Here is an 18044-nt window from a genome sequence, read left to right as displayed (position 1 = left end):
AGTGGTGAGGGGGACACCAAATCCTCTAGGGATGTCCAAGAAAAATGTCAACTTCTACATATGGTAATTGTGTGTGTGTGTGTGTATGAAAGGTAAAGGGACCCTATTGACAGAGGTGGCCTAAGCGCAGTGCCTGATGTGCATAATAGGTGGTTCAGCTCTGCTCCATATTGTCACCATTTCTTATTTTTGACTTTGGAAAAATGGCAGGTGGACTATTATGATTTTCCTGAACTTGCACGGCATGCAGTTGCTTTTTACCATGGTCATTACAGCACACAGGCCTGACTGCAGCGCCAGTGCAGATAAGATGAACAAGCATTGTCATTGACTACGTGTTTAATGCAAGGTGTTAAACATAACATCAATGTGGGAATGCTGGGATTTGGTGGGGCCCTTTTCCACTGGAATGTTACCAGGAAAATGCTGTGCCTTGCTCAGGACTGATTTCCATGAGCCACAGACCCTACAGCAATAAACTCTATAGGCTTTTAGCCCAGTGTGATAAATGAGTATTATTGGCAAGTATGCAGATGCATTAATTATTTGGAGTTGTATTGGCTGATATCACATAGACACTCCCATACTTCAAATGCATGTGACCATGTTACTCGTAGACTTGATTCTGTGAAATTTAATATATCAGCTTATGACTATATATGGTTCAGTTGCAAGTTTAATCATTGTGTTTACATTTGCTGATGTAAGTCCTATTTGCTGCTGGCATTTTTCACTTGTACTGAAAGTTAATCTACTAGCTTGACTACTTGCAGCCTGTTGCAAAAAAAAAAAAGACACTTTCAAGTAGGAAGCTTAGACATATCTCACACATATCATTTGAAGGGACACAGCCTCTTTAATAGTGTTTGGAGTGAAAAAAAATACACTCAAGTTATTTAAAATCAAGTTTTTGTTTTTACCTGCAGCACAAAAAACAATAACATGCACTCAATGAGAAACATTTTTAATAAATCAAATTTAGAACCCAATTTCTGTTATTATTAATTCCAAATGACAAAGAATGGATTTAATTGAACACTTGGAAACAGTGTGATGGTTGAAAATGAAATGAAAAAATAATCTCAAAACAATTCCATATTTTAAAATATATATACAAATTTCTGTGGTAACCCCTCAAAACATGGACTTTTTACAGGGGAAAAAAAAGGTTTTGCTCCCTCACTACAGTGTTGATCAAGGTTTAAAATAAAAAGTCTCTGTCACCATCAGTACCACTGCAAACACTTAAGCATCCCCATCTTACCGATAAAAATGTCAAAAAAGTCCTAGGGGCAGAGAGAAAAAGAATGATCGCCACCCCCATCATCCATTGTTACAATAAAAGCGATCATTGTCAATGTTCTTATGTTTCCTCTGCAAAAGAAAGAAAGAGAACAATATTTTTGCTTGGAATGATCAAAAAGTAACTATATTTTTAAGTCAACACTATGAAAGGGATAAAAATAAGTCTAGAGAAACTGAATCAGCCCTGGGACTTTGACACACTGCTGGTTTGATATTTCAAAGTGTGAGGAGCTTTGGGGTGAACATGAAAATGCCACGGTTGCCTGGAGTCAAACTGCATTACAAATTTGACTTTATTTAACGACAGAGTACTGGTATCACTCTTCACTGGTACAGCATGTTTTAAATAGAATGACCATCTATGGAATGAAATGAATTAAAAGTACAGCTAACTTTGTTGTCTTACAGGTTTACGCAATACGCCCCCTCAAATAAATCAGAACACAATTTGGTTTCCAGGAGTGCTCAGTTACACAGGTGTTCAGTTGTACAAGGTGCAAAAGCAGAGGGAGCTGGATGAAGATGTGGGTTACAGGGCACTAAATGGGTTGGGGTTAGCGACACTCATCTTGAATTATGCATCCTATGGTGTCAATTAACACAACGATCATCATCCATGATACTTTCTCCATTGGCTCAATTGATAAGGATCAGACCGTCAACAGAATTGTATTAGTAGGCAGTTGTAGGCAACTCTAACTGCCAGTTACTCACTGTTATTTCAGTACAATTTATCAACTTGCAAAGAAGAGTTGCATGTTGCCATAGGTGTACTCCATATTGTGCGTGTACTGAATGCATATTCAAGTGAGCTGTTCCTAATCTTTAAACAAGTGGCTGCATCTAGTATAGAGGACAGATGGGCAGGAGCCTCTCAAGCCAGAGCAGCACTTCTACTGCATTTGACACAATGACCCATTTGACTTGAGAATCTTTGTTTTGTTTCAAATGTCCTTTCCCACATCTAAATTATGTTATTTTTCTCTAATATTCCCAACTTTAGATATATAGAAGTTATTACAAATGAGTAGGTACCAATGTCTTGGTCAGAAGTTGGCAAATTTGTTTCACTTGGGAGAAAGATCCAGTGAAATTGCTGTTTATTAAAAAAAAAAAAAAATCCAAATTTTTACATCATGAAAATTACTTTCAGTGTTACTCTTTCCTGGCCTCATCATACTTACCCCAATGGGTTCAAAGGCAAAAGGCAGCAGCACCGAGTCTGATCATCTACTGTTCATATGCAAAGGCTGGCCAACTGAAATTCCCTAACCTCATGAACAAACCAAGGCAATGTCTCAGGACTAACTTCATCTGGGTTGCTGCTACGCCCAACCCAACACTGTTAACCACGGATCAAAACTCTTTTTTTTTTAAAGTTTTCATCTTGTTGTCCCCCTAAACAAAATAACAAAAGAAGTAAAAAGTAAAAAATAAAATTAAAATAAATCACTGACCCTCATCACTCCTCACTTGATTTTTTTTTGCCATTTTGATAGCTTTTAATCTCAAATGTGGAGCAGGGGAAGGGGAGGTGGATTTTTTTTTTAACTAGCAAAAGGTTTCCCTGTGTCTTCCTTGCCTTTGTAAGTCCTCTTGCCATGTGTGAAGGGTAGGTATCTGTACTTGATCATATGCTAAATGAAGAGAGAGGAGAGAAGATGTGAATTAGTGACACTTACCACTGAACTCGCCAATGTCTAACATTTCTATTAATATTCAAAGGCTGGAGTAATTCAAACCCCACTGCAGTCAGAGGCTCTACTGACTAGGTCAGCTGCTTTCAATGCTGCCAAAAGAGGTTGCTGCAGAATACCAATTTAGGTTAATAAGTGTGACACGGTTTTTCTAGCTTTAACATCCCCATTCCACTTTTTTTTCTTTTTTTAAACTAGGGAACATCAGAAATGGTTGAATTGATCTGTGGCTCAGCAGCAAAATGGTGAGGGAGTGCTCCTTACCTTGATCTGCCTCTTCATGGTGATGCAGAAGAGCATGATGAAGTACATTACAAGTATAGGCCAGAACACTGGCACATTGAAGGTATCAAAGAACGTACAAATCATGGCAATGACGATGCCTTTTGTTGCTGAATGCCTAGAGAGAGAGGGGGGAAAAAAAGAAAACAGCATTTATTTCCAAAAGTAGCCCACTAATGCAAGATTCATCATCCCCATCTCTTAAATTTCTTAAATTACAGGTATAGATTGGAAATATCTACAAAAGAAGGGACAATTCAGTATAGTCACATCAGGAATTAATACATAAAGAGTAATCAGTACTGTGGTATTGACTGAGCCGGAATATTGTGTAAGCCACTCAGGGTTCCCACCCTTTTTAAGAAATCATTTTCCAGAACTTGTCAAGAACATCTTGCATGACTTTTACTTGGATGAACAGTGCATCCGGAAAGTATTCACACCCCTTCACTTTCCCCACATTTTGTTATGTTACAGCCTTATTCCAAAATGGATTAAATTCCTTTTTTTCTCATCAATCTACATACAATACCCCATAATGACAAAGTGAAAAAGGTTTTGTAGAAATTTTTGCAAATTTATTAAAAATAAAAAACTGAAATATTGCATGTACATAAGTATTCAAACCCTTTACTCAGTACTTGGTTGAGGCACCCTTGGCAGCGATTACAGCCTCAAGTCTTCTTGGGTATGAAGCTACAAGCTTGGCACACCTATATTTGGGGTATTTCTCCCATTCTTCTCTGCAGATCCTCTCGAGCTCTGTAAGGTTAGATGGGGAGTGTCGCCGCACAGCTATTTTCAGGTCTTTCCAGAGGTGTTCAATGGGTTTCAAGTCTGGGCTCTGGCTGGGCCACTCAAGGACATTCGCAGACTTGTCCCGAAGCCACTCCTTCGTTGTCTTGGCTGTGTGCTTAGGGTCGTTGTCGTGTTGAAAGGTAACCCTTCGCCCCAGTCTGAGGTCCTGAGCGCTCTGGAGCAGGTTTTCATCAAGGATCTCTCTGTACTTTGCTCCATTCATATTTCCCTCGATCCTGACTAGTCTCCCAGTTCCTGCCGCTGAAGAACATCCCCACAGCATGATGCTGCCACCACCATGCTTCACTGTAGGGATGGTATTAGTAAGGTGATGAGAGGTGCCTGGTTTCCTCCAGACGTGACGTTTGGCATTCAGGCCAAAGAGTTCAACCTTGGTTTCATCAGACCAGAGAATCTTGTTTCTCATGGTCTGAGAGTCCTTTAGGTGCTTTCTGGCAAACTTCAAGTGGGCTGTCATGTGCCTTTTACTGAGCAGAGGCTTCTGTCTGGCCACTCTACCATAAAAGCCTGATTGGTGGAGTGCTGCAGAGATGGTTGTCCTTCTGGAAGGTTCTCCCATCTCCACAGAGGAATGCTGGAGCTCTGTCAGAGTGACCATCGGGTTCTTGGTCACCTCCCTGACCAAGGCCCTTCTCCCCCAATTGCTCAGTTTGGCTGGGCGGCCAGCTCTAGGAAGAGTCCTGGTGGATCCAAACTTCTTCCATTTACGAATGATGGAGACCACTGTACTCTTCGGGACCTTCAAAGCTGTAGAAATTTTTTTGTACCCTTCCCCAGATCTGTGCCTTGATACAATCCTGTCTCGGAGGTACACAGACAATTCCTTTGACCTCATGGCTTGGTTTCTGCTCTGACATCCACTGTCAACAGTTGGACCTTATATAGACAGGTGTGTGCCTTTCCAAATCATGTCCGATCAATTGAATTTACTACAGGTGGACCCCAATCAAGATGTAGAAACATCTCAAGGATGATCAGTGGAAACAGGATGAACCTGAGCTCAATTTTGAGTGTCATAGCAAAGGGTGTGAATACTTATGTACATGCAATATCTCAGTGTTTTATTTTTAATAAATTTGCAAAAATTTCTACAAAACCTTTCCCATTATGGGGTATTGTGTGTAGATTGATGAGAAAAAAAAGTATTTAATCAATTTTGGAATAAGGCTGTAACATAACAAAATGTGGGGAAAGCGAAGGGGTGTGAATACTTTCCGGATGCACTGTACATGACAGACAGCTGTTGCTCACAGAAGGTCATATTAACTGGTATTATCAGTCGAAGTCTCAGTAATATTTAAATGGACTAACTTTTAGGTGGTCAATAAACATTTCTTCCAAAGTTCAACTGGTGATGTACAATCTCAGTGATTAAAATATTGCTAAAAATAGACCATCTCCATCAAAAATTTACCATCTCAGACAAACATCTCACTTAAAATATAGAATGTCAGCAGGTACAAATAAAATGTTATAACCTAATTTTACAAATTTCTATGATTCTAATTACATTTTCAGGACATATGATCAATTTAAAAAAATTTCCAGGTGTTTCCATTACTGGAAAACTACTCTGAGTTTCCAGGTATCCTAGGCCATGGCAGCCGTGTGACTGTTCCAGGCTCCAAGTGTAAGCCCCATGCCTGGAGTGTCAGTTAGACATAGTCTAAGTACTGTACTTGGGTTTAATGTAGCTGTTTGGAAAGTTACACTTGTGTAGGGTAATTAGTGTGATTAGGAGTCTTCTCATCTTTACCATCCACTTTCTAAGAGAGCACCCCAATTACAAATTGTGTCAGTTCCCATGGCAACAGCATTTATAGGGCAGTTTTAAGCCACTGGAGGAAGGAACAAAAAAAAAAAAATTCCATAAATCAGGCAAATGAGAGGTCCTCAGCTGACTAATGCAAAGTCTCTTTCCATGCTTCCTGCTTTGATACTCAGGTGGACAAAAGGTTTGCATGTGCACACACAAGGTCATATAAGGCTAAAGACTGTCATTGTCAGGGCATGTAACACGACTGTCATAGCACTTTGAATGTGCAATATTGATTCAACTTAGCATCATCATTCTTTGGCTACCAAAATTGTATGGTCTTAGTTTTATCCAAACAAAGGACAGCTATTGAACAACATAATGCCCTGCTGTACTGATGGAGGTTATTGACCATCCCACTGTGAAAGGAATCATGAAATGTTTCAGTTCCAGCATGACTTGCTTGTCCTTCAGGAGGGAAAGCAAAAAAAGTTTAGCAAATAAAAAGGCAATTCACTGGGGGAATTACTCTTTTTCAGATAGCAAGACTAGATATTGTAAATAAGTTTTACATAATCAAAAGGTTACTCTTTTACATTCTGTCTCAGCACCTGGAACTCTGTACTAGTCTGTCAAGGCACACAAATTGTAAATCATAAAACCCCATCTCCTGTGGTTTAGAGAAAACTGCTTCTTCCTCTGTTTCGCATGACTCAGTCAGGGGCCACAAAAAAGGCCAAGCAAAGGAAGATGATTTGAAATTGATGGACGAGTGCAATGAATGGCCAGGCCATGAGGTGGGCTCTCACCAGAATTTAAATTCAGGCAGCCTCCTGATGAATGGGCGGAACTCCTCATTTTGCTTGGTAGGGAGGGAGGGGCCCTCATCTGCAGGTGAGACAAGTTTCATGCAGTAGTGATTAACAAAAAGGAACATCAACCATTTGCTTCCACTGTTGTAAAGCACTAGATGAACATCAATAGATATAAAACAAAAACAAAACAGCGAAAATATCATTTATCTATGGAATTTAAATCACATGAAAACATGTATGCATACTCAAAAAAGATAACATAATGTCAACAAAAAGGTAGGTAAACTGAATTCAGGTGTATCCATTTTTCCCCTCAACTCAAAACTACATAATCGGGAAAGGTTTGAAATTAATTTACCCTATTTCCTCAAATGTACAGTTACTCAGTAGTACTCTGTGAGTAAAATTTCAGCTGAGCAATCTTCAACCTGTGTAAGAGTCCTGTACATATAAACCACATCATTTGTTAAATCAGATGTACTGTTTTTGAGTCACTGGCAGCATGAATGCAAGATCTCTGCCAAGATAGCCCAGCTACTCAACATGAGCTTATCATAAAGGACTAATATCTTTAAACTTGCCTTCATCAAGCAGTGAAGGATCCACTTTTGGTGATAGGAAAGCGATGAACAGGTTGAGATGGTAGATTCCCAAAGCGTATGTTACAATATACCAGCCCTGAAAAGCATTAGAAACAAAAACATACCTTTAGTGTCAATAGTGTCAGTTTACTTCCGCTGTACAAACAGAAACTGAAATGTCATAAGCCACTATGGTACAGCACCCCACAATGGTCGGAGGATGCCATTATTCAACTTCAAGGCTCCCTGCCATACACTGATTGGGGTATTTTTGATGAAGATATGAGTGATAGGGTTTCTGTCAATACACTACAGCACCATTCCACTTAAGACAAAGAAATCCCAACTCCAAGCCTCAGATCACTCTCTAAATGAAACAGAGCCTGAAGGAGAAGTACAATGCTTATAGGCTCAAAGACTGGGCTGGCCTCAAAATGGCAGATCGAACAACCATAAATGATGTGTTTAAGGTGTAACTGAAATTCAGAGACAAATCAGAATTGGGCAACATTAACACCAAGCAGGCATTTCAGAATGTGAAAAACCTAACTGGGTGTGAACCAAAACCCAACCTGTGTGCAACTACCAATCCAGAAACCTTTGAAAAATAACAATATATTCTATGCCCGCTTTGATACTAAGGATTTCTCAACTGAATGTAAAGGATAGTTGAAAGTCCTCCTTCTACCAGATCCCAAAAAACTGGCCCCCTTTACAGAGGAGGAGGTGCGACACCAGCTTAACTGATATAAGCTAGGCAAGGCCCCGGGCCCTGATGGTATCCCAGAGCATGCTGGAGACCTGCGCCCTGGAACTCTCATCAATTTTTCATTGACTCTTCTGCAAATCCTACCAGACTGCCACAATACCTACACTCTGGCAAACTGCTTCCATAATCACCGTACCCAAAAATCCCTGGCCCACAGAACTCAACTACTACCATCCCATTGCCCTCACATCCATAATAATGAATTGCTTGGAGAAGCTGCTGCTTAACATCATTCTGCTAGTTGTCACCCCACAACTGGATTTCCCTCCAATTTGCCTATAAAGCTAAGAAGGGCACAGAAGATGCTGTGGCCTATCTGCTGCACCTCCTCATCCAGCACCTGGATTCTCCAGGCACCTTTGTCAGGATCCTCTTTGTGGACTTAACCGCTGCTTTTAATACCATGCAAATGCATCTGATGATCCAGAAGCTACACAATCTCAACACCCCCTGTCTAATCCTAATCCATCTCATGCATAATTTCCTTAGTGACAGACTGCAAGTTGTGCAGGTGGGCCCAACCACATTACCTGCACTCAACACTAATACCGGAGCACCGCAGGATTGTGTGTTGAACCCATTCCTGTACACACTATACACCAATGATTGCACCAGTCCGTCACCCATAACCACTTACCTCAAATATTAAGACAACACAGGCATTCTTGCCCTACTCACGGACAACCATTCTCCTGTGGACTATCGCAACACGGTTGCACACTTCACCCAGTGGGGTGAGGATAACCATCTTCACCACAATGTCAGCAATACAAAGGAAATAATGATTGATCCTCCCTTACCTCAGCACCTCATTCTATTAATAACTAAACAGTTGAAATTGTTGGCAGTTTCAAATATTTCAGGAGTGACACTGAACAATAGACTCAGCTTTGGCCAACATACACATGACACCCAAAAAAGGAGCCACCAAAGACTATCAGTCATCTGTAAGTTTAAAGGACTACTATGTTGCCTCCCATCTCCTCCTATTGTTGTACCATAGTATATGAGTATACCAGAGTATAGTTGTATTCAGCCCATCCCACTGTGCTGTTCCACCTGCTTCTTTAACATGTTATCACCCAGGTGGGTGCTACAGGTGCACCAGGTGGGTGGTGGTTGAGTTTCCCCCCTTCACTATGAAGTGCTTTGGGTGTGTAGATAAATCTATCCATCCATTATCCAAACTGCTTATCCTGCTCTTAGGGATGCTGAAGCCTATCCCAGCAGTCATTGAATGGCAGGCGGGGAGACACCCTGAACAGGCCGCCAGGCCATCACAGCCCCCCCCCCCACACCCCAGGGACAATTTAGTATGGCTGATTCGCCTGACCTACATGTCTTTGGACTGTGGGAGGAAACCGGAGCACCCAGAGGGAACCCACGCAGACACGGGGAAAACATGCAAACTCCACACAGAGGACGACCCCCAAGGTTGGAATACCCCGGGGCTTGAACCCAGGACCATCTTGCTGTGAGGCGACCGTGCTAACCACGCCACTGTGCCACCGTGTCTAGATTAAGCGCTATATAAATGTAATCCATTATTTAGGTTAGTTGGGAGAGATGGCAGTGGAGTTTTTAACTAGATGGTTTAACACAATCTTGGAAAGTGAATGGATGCCTGAGGAGTGGAGAAGAAGCATACTGGTGCTGATTTTCAAGAATAAGGGTGATGTGCAGAGCTGCAGTAACTACAGAAGTATAAAGTTAATCAGCCACAGCATGAAGATATGGGAAAGAGTAATAGAAGCTAGGTTAAGAGGAGAGGGGATGATTAGCAAGAAGCAGTATGGCTTCATGCCACAAAAGAGCACTACAGATGCGATATTTGCTTTGAGAATGTTGATTGGGAAGTATAGAGAAGGTCAGAAGGAGTTACATTGTGTCTTTGTTGATTTAGAGAACCCATATGACAGGGTGCCGAGAGACGAGGTGTGGTATTGTATGAGGAAGTCAGGAATGGCAGAGAAGTATGTAGGAGTGGTGCACGATATGTATGAGGGCAGTATGACAGTGGTGAGGTGTGCGGTAGGAATGACGGATGGGTTCAAGGTGGGATTACATCAAGGATCGGTTCTGAGCCCTTTTGTGTTTGCAATGGTGATGGACAGGTTGACGAACGAGATCAGGCAGGAGTACCCATGGACTATGACGTTTGCGGATGACATTGTGATCTGTAGGGAGAGTAGGGTGCAGGTTGAGGAGAGCCTGGAGAGGTGCAGGTGCGCACTGGAGAGAAGGGGAATGAAAGTCAGTAGGGACAAGACAGAATACATATGCATGAACAGGAGGGAGGACAGCGGAATGGTAAGGATGCAAGGAGTAGAGGTGACGAAGGTGGATGAGTTTAAATACTTGGAGCCAACTGTCCAAAGTAACAGGGATTGCAGAAGAGAGGTGAAGAAGAGTGTGCAGGCAGGGTGGAATGGGTGGAGAAGAGTATCAGGAGTGATTTGTGACAGAAGAGTATGAGCAAGTTACATGAAGGTTACTAGATGGTTGTGAGACCAGCTATGTTGTATGGTTTGGAGAAGGTGGCACTGATGGAAAGACAGGAGGCGCAGCTGGAGGTGGCAGAGTTGAACATGCTAAGATTTTCATTGGGAGTGACAAAGGACAGGATTAGGAACGAGTATATTAAAGGGACCGATCAGGTTGGACAGTTTGGAGACAAAATAAGAGAGGCAAGACTGAGATGGTTTGGACATGTGCGGAGGAGAGATGCTGGGTATATTGGGAAAAGGATGCTGAATACGGAGCTGCCAGGCAAGAGGAAAAGAGGAAGGCCAAAGAGGAGGTTTATTGATATGGTGGAGGGAGGACATGCAGGTGGTTTGCATGACAGAGGAAAATGCATAGGAAGAGATGGAAACTGATGATCCGCTGTGGCAACCCCTAATGGGAGCAGCCGAAAGTAGTAGTAGTTGTAGATAAATGTAATCCATTATTATTATTATTATTTTTGCTTCCCCCCCCCTTTTTCCCCTCCCCAGTTGTACTTGGCCAATTACCCCACTCTTCTGAGCCGTCCCGGTCACCGCTCCACCCCCTCTGCCGATCCGGGGAGGGCTGCAGACTACCACATTCTTCCTCCGATACATGTGGAGTCACCAACCACAAGAGTTTCGCCAGGGGGACGTAGCACGTGGGAGGCTCATGCTATTCCCCCCAGTTCCCCCTCCCCCCTGAACAGGTGCCCCGACCGACCACAGAGGAGGCGCTAGTGCAGCGACCAGGACACATCCCCACATCTGGCTTCCCACCTGCAGACACGGCCAATTGTGTCCGTAGGGACACCCAACCAAGCTGGAGGTAACACAGGGATTCGAACCGGCGATCCCCATGTTGTTAGGCAGTGGAATAGACCGCCATGCCACCTGGACACCCTCAATCCATTATTATTATATTATCCATTACTAACCGGGCCAAACTCACACGCATGATCAACACCGCTGCCAGGATAACGCACACAGTAATCAGGAACACTATCATTTTGTTTCATGTACTTGCGTACATGAAATGAAATGAAATATTGTTTCCCCCAGCCCACAGCAGTGCAACACAAAGACAAAAACACATATCTAAAAATTACAAGAAATACAACAACACATATATTCCAACTAACACATATACCGAAACTAAACAAAAAAAAAATTACTGTCCAAGAGAACGAACGCCAGCCAGTTTGACTGTCGGAACTGCCGGCTGCATTGGCTACCAGTTAGCTTGGCCTCCCCCGCTTCCACGTCCTGTCAGACCGCCCTTGGTGTTACCTCCTCGGGCGCAGCTCCCGGCAGGGCTGTGGTCCATGGGCCCACAGGACGCAGCAGACCAAGCTCTCCCAGCCGATCCAGTGCCAGCTCTCCCAGCCATCAAACAAAGACACAAACTTAAGATGCAGACAAAGACACTGCATGGATGGTACCGGGTGAGGCCGCCACAAACATGAATTTGCGTCGCCATATTCCCACACTGGTACTGGGTGAGGCCGCTGCAAATGTGAATTCGTACTGCCATTTTCCCACACTGGAAGCGGATTCCATTGAATGAACCTCTCTTAGTAAAATTCCCACATACACATGGGAAAGAATTGAGAGCCTTATAAATATGGATCAATAAGTTAAAAAAAAACTGTCTTCAAGACAAAGCCAACCCATATCATTCATATTGTGCTATGGTCATCACAGTGTATGGTTTTGGCATCACTGATATGCTATCACAGTGAACAATTTAAATCAAAACATTATCTCAGCAGGACTTTTCAGGGTTCTTATACATTTTTCATTTCAGAATTAAACTTTGTGACTTAAATTTCCAGATTTATCGGTGAATTTTTGTTCTATTTAAAATCTCAGAGTACATGTACTGATCAACAAATGGTTGTCTAATTTAGAGCTTTTTTGTGAAAGAGTTTCTTTTTGTATTCATGTCCTCGCTCTGTAAAAACCTGCAAATACCAATTTTTCTACGTTAGCATGCTGCTGCTAGCTTGCTAGTAAGCTTGATATGTGCCACACGTTTGAGCCTTCCCAAAGATGAGCTACTATCGCTTTCTGCCTAGCTGAAATGTGGACGCTCATTTATTGTCTTTCGATTGAAAGTAATTGGCTGCTTGCATTCAAAACACTTTCTGTGAAATTATACTTGCTCGTGATTCTATGATCAGTTAATTTTTGCAAATTTTGAATAACACCTTATAAATGGAAACAATAATGTGGAAACAAATGTTTTCCCAGACCATTTCTTTCGCTAACTTTTTCCATACTACACATTTCAGTGGCCTTACGCATAAGAAATGGGTAGCAATTGTACAGAAAACGGCTTGTGTTCTATTATAACAGGTGTCTGAAATTGAGATTTGACCAGAAATGTAAAGCGCTTTGAATGGCTGTAGCAGCTAGAAAAGCGCTATATAAAGTGCAACTTAATTGACTGACTGATACTATTATAGACTAGAAACTTGTTAGGACTGAATTTCATACTATCCATACATGCGCAGAAGCCTGAATAATGTAAAAAAAGATTACCTTCCTTGCAGGGTTTTTCTCAGTTAAAAAAAGGCATATATAGCAACTATGCATTGGCATGGCTAACTTAACATTCATGGCCATTCTCAACAGGGTCCCCTAACAGGTATTTGCTTGGTATTAACATTGTACAACATTAGCAATTTTACATCAGCATTTTTGCTTGCAAGTTTGTGTAATAATTATAACAAAATATCCATGGGCAGACTATGACCAGGACTGTGACCAGGATTTCAACATTGGATATGCCCAAGATTTCCACATTGGTCCAAACTCAAAAATAGGTGTCATCACATTATGTTATGGCAACTCCCTCTGCCAAACATCCCTCAGTTAACCATAACTGCTGATATCAAGCTCTGCCTGGCTGAAGAAAATCAAAAGTTGCAAAACAGTCAACTTGACTTGGGGGGGGGGGGGGATTCAGATGTGTTAAAGCCACGAATTGGCAGGGTTTGTAAGGCTGTATTTAGTTTTTTTTATTCTCAATAGTCAAACCACAGATTTGAATATTAACATTACTACTGCTGTGGGTGTAGATGAGAGGTGCTGAGGTAGAGACCGCAGCCAACAGCAGATCAGATCACAGAGAGCTATGCTACCACCTCAACAGAGGAGCAGTTTTTATAAACAATGTCTATAAAAAGTGCTCATCAGGGAGGTTTTGGCCAAAACACTACATCACACTATGTACTACATGAAACTACTACACTGATCTTCTTATCTTCAAACTAATCAAAGAGTTAACTTATTATAAAGCAATTACTTGACTGCTTACCTGTAATATGTACACTCTGATCATGTAGACGCCAGTAAGTAGTAGAGTGGCTGCCCATCGCACTGCATAGAATGGGGTCGACTTGTCTAGCCATGACTGATAGATCTGTGGGAGCAACAAAAAAGACATGACAGAATCATCAGTAGGACAGAAAAACAAATGAACATGTATCACAGAAAGTTGAATCAGTTCATCTGGACCCAATGTTCATTGAGAGAAACATTTCATCACTCATCTAAGTGACCGCTTCAGTCTCAACTGACTACAGGTATCCTCACCCTTATAAACAATACAGTGGCATAATGACCGAACACAACGATCGGTTTCATATGCCGATCGAAACTGATCGTTGTTTTTGGTTGTTATGCCACTGTATTGTTTATAAGGGTGGGGATACCTGCAGTCAGTTGAGACTGAAGAGGTAACTTAGATGAGTGATGAAACGTTTCTCTCAATAAATGTTGTGTCCAGATGAACTGACTTTCTGTGATTTCCTTACCTGGATAACTGAGCATACATAAAGACAAATGGACAGATATCTAGCCTTCCAATAAGTGTCTTTGTCAACAAATTGGGAGATGCGTTGACATTAAACAGTGGTAATCCATCTGTTAACTATCCTTATTGAAAGCCATGCCTTTTTCAAGCGAGCTTCACATTTTAAATTCTATACATCTAAACCTTGAGTTGTATTCAATATGATACAAGCCAATACAAGCTAGGCAGCATAACTGTCAACTAAGTCCCAACATTCTATAGCCAATCATTTTTCTTCACTACCACCATCTAGGGGTATTCAGTTGGCCTAAGTAACAATATTTTTCAATACTATTCCATGTTTTATCAAGTTCTGAGTATTTCTAGTTTTTAAACAATTTGAGGGTAGACAATGGGATATGAAGTGCTGTGAAACACTGGTTCTGAATATTTCCAACTTAGAAACATTTCTCAAAATACAGGTATGATGACTATAATACTACATTGTAATAACTCGTTAAATTAACTACTGTTCATCCGTTTTACAACCTTGATTTCTGCTGCAATTCTGAACTTTCATTCAGATTTCTATAATGAATCAAATTACGCTGAAGGGTTTACATTTTTTTTTGTAAAATTTTGTACATTTTTCTTTTCCATTTTCTTTTAAGCCCAATTTATGCTCCAAATGTCGGCTAGCAGACAAATGTCTCCCGGCAGACAAAAAAGTGTCTCTCGAGTTGTTGCATTTATGCTTGTCGCAATGTCGCTGACTGTCTCCTGGTATCTATGGAAACGTTTCGTGTCACGCGCTGTGTTGTAAACACTAGCGAGGGTTCTTTCGAATGAGCGCGCCTAATGTAAACAACGCTCTCAAGCAAAACTATGGCAACGCTCGAACACCTCGTCCCTTCAATCCAACTATCCAATCACAGCTAAGCGACATAATGTGCGCGACATAAGAAAATGTGTCGTGTACACGACAGCCCTGGGAGACACAAAAGTGTCTCTCATGACGTCAAAATTGTCGAGAGACATCTGTCTGCTAGCCGACATTTGGAGTATAAATTGGGCCTTAAGTGTTTCCAGTCAAGATCATGCCTGTAACAACACTGAAGATTAAATCAGTGTGTCGCATAATAACAGGAGTTTAGGAGGACAGGACAGACTTTAACGCGGTGAAAGACGACAAGTTACCTGTCCGAGCCGTGTGAAAAAGGTAGCGACTGCAGATGGTTTCCCATGGATCGACTCCCCAGTACTGTCCCCTTCTGACATTCTGTTTGTAGAGAGAACAGAAAGACAATACGATTAGTTGCATTTCTACACTATATTCCTCTTCTGTTTGGGTAGCGTGGCTAACAAAGAGTGCATAAACTAAGGCATAAACCAATATATAACAATTAAGCACCCTGCTAAAATGTGCTTTTTCCTTCCAATAATATAATTTTCATTGGAAATAATGGTTTGGATCAAAAGAATGATACAAGTGATTTTTAGATGCGGTTCTTCCCTTGATCTGGGATAGCAAACTCAATACTTGTGAGGACAAGCTCTCCTCTAAAAAAGTTTTAAAAAAAACAAACAAACCAACAAAACAGAAATTAGGTTAATTCTGTGATCTTCAATCAACTCTACTCACAAGTGACCCCAAGTAAAGCTGATTTAATTGTACAGTCAGGACAGGATGGAGAAGACCGTTTTCAACTTTATGATTATGTATTGATAAATGCAAGTTTTTTTTCTTAAACATATAAACAGACACAGTGGATGGGTTTGCCCTAACAGTCTTTAAACATTCCTTGGTGATGTAAAACACAACGAACATCGGATCTGGATTCAGTGGGCCTAACAGATGTATAGTACGGGCAGAGATGCTGGTCAGTCTTTTGAACAGTGTTCCTTCAAGTTGTAATGGGACGGCGCCCAGATAGGCTAACAACCCATTTCTGGTATTTACACGCAGAACAAGGAAAATATCACATTCTGTTCCAAAGCACCTGAGGGGAGGGGTATCGCTCTCCGTGTTAGGATGGACCCTGGAGGAAAACAGTGAAATGAACTGGAAAGACTGAAAACTGTAGCCATTGCGAAGATGACCGATGACGATTCGAATTACGACATTTTTACTGCCACCACTTGCAAGGATTCCTGATCAGTGACTTGTTCGGAGCCGGAAGGGCTAACTGGCTAATCATATTGGACGGTAGCTGCCACCTCTATCTTGTGGTTTTGGGCCACGTAGATGAACTTTTAGTTCCATTTTCATTGTCTGACTGGACGGCTTACAATGCATTATACCGATTTCATTAAGACCCCACAGAGAAAAAGGGAGACTTGTGAAGAGAATATGTAGTATTTAATTTGTGTTTACGTGGATTTGTTTATGGAGTTTGTTGTATAGGTTTATTTTTCATTTCAATTAAGTAATTTGTTCTTTTTTCATATTTGTGGTTATTTATTTTTTGACAAACTCAAAATAAATCAAATCAAGATGTTCGATATTTAACCTGTGATAGCTAGCAGTCCAACTTGCTAACGGTAGCTACCCAAGACAAACAAGCAGGCAAGTAAACTGACAAGCCACTTCAAACAAGCTAGCTTTCCTTTCACATTCTTTAGGAAAAAATAAACTATTCATCAGTTGATTCATCTGTGATTACTTAAATTACTGACGTTAAACCAAATCATTAACTAGGCTACCAAACTGGCTCAAGAAAGCTAACTAGCCATCAAATTATAATTGACCCCTTTCCAAAAAAAATCTCTCTGGGTTGTGTAGTTCAGCTCTGCCTCGGGTCACCTGCGATTGTCGCGCAACGAAAAAATATATCACTACATCTTCCACAATACCACCGTGTGACGCGAGTATACCGGAAGCGACGAATTGTAGTTTTAACATTCTATCCAGCTTGAAAAATACTAATATGGTGGGGGAAATTAAACTACAAGTACCATAACGTTTTCGAGGATTTGGACAACTCATTTCCGGAGATACGGCACTCGGTTAGCGAACGACTCTTGGGTTAGCCTAATTTTGAAACCATCGATCTACCAGTTGCCATAGTTAACCACTGAATCTAGAAAAGCTTTCGGTTTTACTTTTCCAGCCAGTCTGTCTGTTTGCTTCAATTTGTTAGCATTTACACGCAGACCCTAAACGTTCACTGACAGACCCTTCTTACCTGATGCGGCCGCTGTGTCACTCCCCGGCTCGACCTAGCTAGCTAACCGACTACTTTTACGACGACGTGTGAACACGTCAGTGTTCCGAAATGCGGCAGGCAAAGCTAATCGAGCTCAGACAGGTTGAGCAGTACCCCTATCATTATCGCGATTAAAATACCTAGAATTTAATTATTTCAGGATAGTACGTTAAAAAAAAACCTTCGAATGATGATGAGTCCAGTAAAAAAAGGGAAAAAATGAATATCGAAATTTCGGTGCCTAAATTGGCACACACTTTAATATATTGTATTCATGAATAAAAACACTACTTAAGAACCTTGAAAACTATTGAACATTGATAAAACAGTGATTATTAAATCAGTACATCTCTTAGAAATTGAAAGACGAGGAAATATTTTCGCCACAAATATCAAAACATGACAACCCATCATTTACATAGTTTTACAGCATAATACTGATCATAAGCACAAACGATGCAAAATTAGGTTCCTTTATACCATTAAAGTGCTCCTTGTGTGACCAGTTGTGTGTGTGTGTGTGTGTGTG

At 41.3% G+C, this 18044-nt stretch overlaps 1 protein-coding gene across 2 annotated transcripts; it reads right to left on the bottom strand.

The window, feature by feature from the left end:
* Positions 1-948: 948 nt before the first annotated feature.
* Positions 949-17575, bottom strand: rer1 (retention in endoplasmic reticulum sorting receptor 1). Of its 2 annotated transcripts, XM_056273317.1 has the most exons (8): positions 17495-17575; positions 15507-15588; positions 13833-13937; positions 7256-7352; positions 6669-6747; positions 3267-3402; positions 2888-2942; positions 949-1374 (listed from the first exon to the last, which is right to left on the bottom strand). In XM_056273317.1, the coding sequence occupies exons 2-8, from the start codon at positions 15585-15587 to the stop codon at positions 1364-1366; spliced, it is 564 nt and encodes a 187-aa protein (XP_056129292.1). In that variant the 5' UTR covers position 15588; positions 17495-17575; the 3' UTR covers positions 949-1363. The 2 variants fall into 2 exon arrangements, with proteins under 2 accessions (XP_056129292.1, XP_056129291.1); XM_056273316.1 differs by having other exon boundaries at positions 949-2942.
* Positions 17576-18044: the final 469 nt, after the last annotated feature.

This window comes from Lampris incognitus, chromosome 2 (assembly GCF_029633865.1).
Source record: "Lampris incognitus isolate fLamInc1 chromosome 2, fLamInc1.hap2, whole genome shotgun sequence".
NCBI classification, from domain to species: Eukaryota; Metazoa; Chordata; class Actinopteri; order Lampriformes; family Lampridae; genus Lampris; species Lampris incognitus.
This window is presented reverse-complemented; position numbering and strand designations above follow the sequence as displayed.